The sequence below is a fragment of the Stegastes partitus genome, unplaced genomic scaffold (genome assembly GCF_000690725.1).
Source record: "Stegastes partitus isolate 25-593 unplaced genomic scaffold, Stegastes_partitus-1.0.2 Scaffold861, whole genome shotgun sequence".
Lineage (NCBI taxonomy): Eukaryota > Metazoa > Chordata > Actinopteri > Pomacentridae > Stegastes > Stegastes partitus.
Genome location: NW_007578592.1, coordinates 31,566 through 35,567, shown reverse-complemented (window position 1 = coordinate 35,567; position 4,002 = coordinate 31,566). Strand labels below are relative to the sequence as shown.

The window sequence follows — 4,002 nt, the reverse complement described above, 5'->3', positions numbered from 1 at the left end:
GCATTGATGCTATGGACTGGCCGGCCCGTTCCCCAGACTTGAATCCAACTGAGCACATCTGGGACATCATGTCTCGTTCCATCCATCAACGTCACGTTGCACCACAGACTGTCCAGGAGTTGACTGATGCTTTAATCCAGGTCTGGGAGGAGATCCCTCAGGAGAACATCCTGCCTCATCAGAAGCATGTCCAGGCGTTGTAGGGAGGTCCTACAGGCACGTGGAGGTCACACACACACTACTGAGTCTCATTCTGACTTGTCTGGCGGAATTTTCACTGAAGCTGGATCAGCCTGTGATGTGGTTTTCCACATTTATTTTGAGTATGATTCCAAATCCAGACCTCCATGGGATAATAATTTTGATTTACATTAATCATTTTTATGTTATTTTGTTCTCATCGCATTCCACTATGTAATGAATAAAGATTCTCAACAGGAGTATTTCATTTATTGAGATCTAGGATATGTTATTTTAGTGTTTCCTTCATTTTTTTGAGTAGTATATATATATATATATGAGATAAAGCAACAGACTGAAACAGAAAATGTAGATTTTTCATTTATTAAACATCTGCAGCCTCGACTTTCTCCCTCACATCTTAGTCCCAAGACGTGAGGGAGAACTTAAAGAACTGAGAAATAAAAGCAGTAGTTCGTGGAGTGTTCAGAGCTGCAGTGACGTGTTTCTGCCACATGGTGGCGTCTGTTGACATGAAATCAAGTTTGTTTCTGAACCTTCGTTCTGCTCAGCTGCTGACTGATGAGGATGAAAAACACATTCTCAGACGAATAATTTGCTCATTTCTGAAAACTGTGAGTATTTATATCACTTTTTATTGCCTATCATCTCGAATTTGCTACGGTTTCTGTTTATTTGACTTGTAATGCTTGTTTTTATATCTTTTCATCATTCTTTAAAAATGTTCAACTTGTCATCATTTAATGTCCAAACACTGAGTCAAAGTCCTCGTATGTGAAAACCTACGTGGCAATAAAACTGATTCTGAGAAAATCTGACAACAAATGGATAAAGTAGAAAACATGAAACTGAAGCATGTGTTCAGTGAGGATGAAAGATTAATCGAAATGTTATCGGAATCACAATGTCGCCACATGCAAAATCCAAATCACAGCAGCTGCAACTATTTATCATAAGTGTTGCATCGTATTATTGTAAATGGTGCTACGGAGACGCCTGGGCCTATTAATGCTGTTCTCCAGATGTGAGGAAACAAACTTGTTTAATTCAGACGGCAGAAAAAAATCCAGATCTTTCTATTCCAAATGTTTTATTATTTCCTGTTTTAAAATGTTCGTTTGTGTGTTTTATCTTTTTTCTCTGACTAATACTTCCTTTTTTTTTTTTTTTCACTGACTTTGCTATTAATTTTTAACTTTTTATTGTTTTAGTGTGTCAAACTGCTTCCACTGTTTGACTATTTGCTCATCAGTCTTATCAGTAAAACACTTTGAGCTGCACTAACCTGTAAAGGTTAAATAAAGATTAGTGATGCGTTCACTGACCTCGGCCAGGACTCTGGTTCTCTCCGTCACTCCTCCGCTGGCCTGCTGGTAGCGCTCCTTTGCCTGGTGGATGAAAAATATATCACAACATGTTTGCAAACTACTTTCTTTTGAGCTTAAAACTATTCTAAATTAAAACTTTCTTTTTTTTTTTTGAATCCAGAAACACCTCAGTTTGCTGCTTGTTTACAACAATGTAAAATAATAAAGTGAAAGATGAGAAACTGATGAGATGTTTCTTTGCGGTTTGTTCTTTACCTCGCTGAGTTTGGCCTGAGCGCTGCGATACTCCTGGATCAGATGCTCCAGCTGGTTGTTGATGTATTTCTCTCTGCTGCTCACCTTCTCCAGAGTCTTTCCGATGTCCTCCTGCAGCTTGTCCAAGTAGCTCTGCAGACAAAAAGTGGGAAAAAAAACAAAAAAAAGTTTCCTGAAGAATCCTTGGATCCATTTAAAAGTGTGCAGCAACATGGGATAAAGACAAAATACAACAGTTTCAACCACTAAACAAGGTAAAACAGGAGAGCAGTAAATAGTAAACACTGGTAATAAATGTGAAATTGTAGAGCAAAGTAAATGAGAGAAAGATGTTTTGTGACTTTGGTACTTTAACTGCTCTCTGTGATGCTTCCAACATTGGTGCTGAAATGTGGAAGACTTCTTGGAAACGTGCTCCTTTCTTTCTCTGTAGACGTCATATGAATCCTGTGCTGTCTGATGCTGCAGGTTTGTAATAAACTGCCAAACAACTGTCTGTCTGTCGTGTTTTTAGACCGATATTGGTGCTAAAATGTGGGAATGAAATGAAAAGCGAGCACCTCATTTTTTGGAGGTGGATTCTGCTGCTGTCAGATGTTGCGTGTATTTAATAAAGTCAGAGGAAAGACTCCTCAACAAACTAAACGGCAGCTCCTGTTAGTCAAAACCTGCTTCATCACAGTAAAGTTTCAGTTTAACAGAGTCAGTAAGAGTGAACAGGAGACAAAGCTTTTGCTCTCTGTGTCATTTCTTGGANTCGTCTCCTCCATCCTCGTCTCCTCCATCCTCCTGCTGGTGGAATTAATCTCAACATTATCAAAAACGAGAGGCAGTTAGCAAGACAACCCCTATAAAGGAGTGGTTCTGCAGGTGGTGACCACAGACCATGTCTCTGTTCTCATCCTTTCTGGCTCATGTTTTGGTCACTTTGCATTTTGTCAGTGCTCTCAGCCCTAGAGGTAGCATGAGGCGTGTCTACAACCCACACAAGCTGCTCAGGTAGTGCAGCTCATCCAAGATGGCACATCAATGTGAGCTGTGGCAAGAAGGTTTGCTGTGTCTCTCAGCACAGTGTCCAGAGCAAGGAGGAGATAACAGGAGACAGCCCAGTCCACCAGGAGACGTGGAGGGGGCAGTAGGAGGGCAATGACCCAGCATCAGGACCACTACCTCCTCCTTTGCGCAGGAAGACCAGGAGGAGCACTGCCAGAGCTGCAGAATGACCTCCAGCAGATCACTAATCTGCATGTTTCTGCTCAGACTGTCAGAAACCGACTCCATGAGGGTGGTATGAGGGCCCCACGTCCACCAGTGGGGCTTGTGCTTACAGCCCAGCACCATGCAGGACGACTGGCATCTGCCAGAGAGCACCAAGATTGGCAGATTCTCCATAGGCTCTTTACAGATGAGAGCAGGTTCACATTGAGCACATGTGACAGATGTGACAGAGTCTGGAGATGCTGTGGAGAACGTTCTGCTGCCTGCAGCATCCTCCAGCATGAACGGTTTGGTGGTGGGTCAGTAATGGTGTGGGGAGGCATCTCTTTGGAGGGCCCACAGCCCTCCATGGGCTAGCTAGAGGTTCCCTGATTGCCATCAGGTACCAGGATGAGATCCTCAGACCCACTGTGAGACCACATGCTGGTGCAGTGGGCCCTGGGTTCCTCCTGATGCATGACAGTGCTGGGCCTCATGTGGCTGAAGTGTGTCAGCATGATGAAGGCATTGATGCCATGGACTGGTCTGCCCGTTCCCCAGACCTGAATCCAACTGAGCACATCTGGGACATCATGTCTCGTTCCATCCACCAACGCCACGTTGCACCACAGACTGTCCAGGAGTTGATTGATGCTTTAGTCCAGGTCTGGGAGGAGATCCCTCAGGAGAACATCCTGCCTCATCAGGAGCATGCCCAGGCCTTGTAGGGAGGTCATACAGGCACGTGGAGGCCACACACACACACTGAACCTCATTCTGACTTGTCTGGAGGAATTTCCACTGAAGTTGGATCAGCCTGTGATGTGATTTTCCACTTTTATTTTGAGTATGATTCCAAATCCAGACCTCCATGGAATAATAATTTTGATTTACATTAATCATTTTTATGTTATTTTGTTCTCATCGCATTCCACTATGTAATGAATAAAGATTCTCAACTGGAGTATTTCATTCACTGAGATCTAGGATATGTTATTTTAGTGTTTCCTTCATTGTTTTT

The 4,002-nt window shown here is 43.0% G+C and overlaps 1 protein-coding gene across 1 annotated transcript in view; it reads right to left on the bottom strand.

The window, feature by feature from the left end:
• Positions 1 to 4,002, bottom strand: part of ift57 (intraflagellar transport 57 homolog (Chlamydomonas)) — an 18,970-nt gene that overhangs the window by 2,167 nt on the left and 12,801 nt on the right. Inside the window, exons 8-9 of the mRNA XM_008293158.1 lie at positions 1,785 to 1,916; positions 1,527 to 1,589 (exon numbers count right to left, since the gene is read on the bottom strand). Coding sequence (XP_008291380.1) covers positions 1,527 to 1,589; positions 1,785 to 1,916 — 195 coding nt within the window. The remainder of the gene's footprint in view (positions 1 to 1,526; positions 1,590 to 1,784; positions 1,917 to 4,002) is intronic.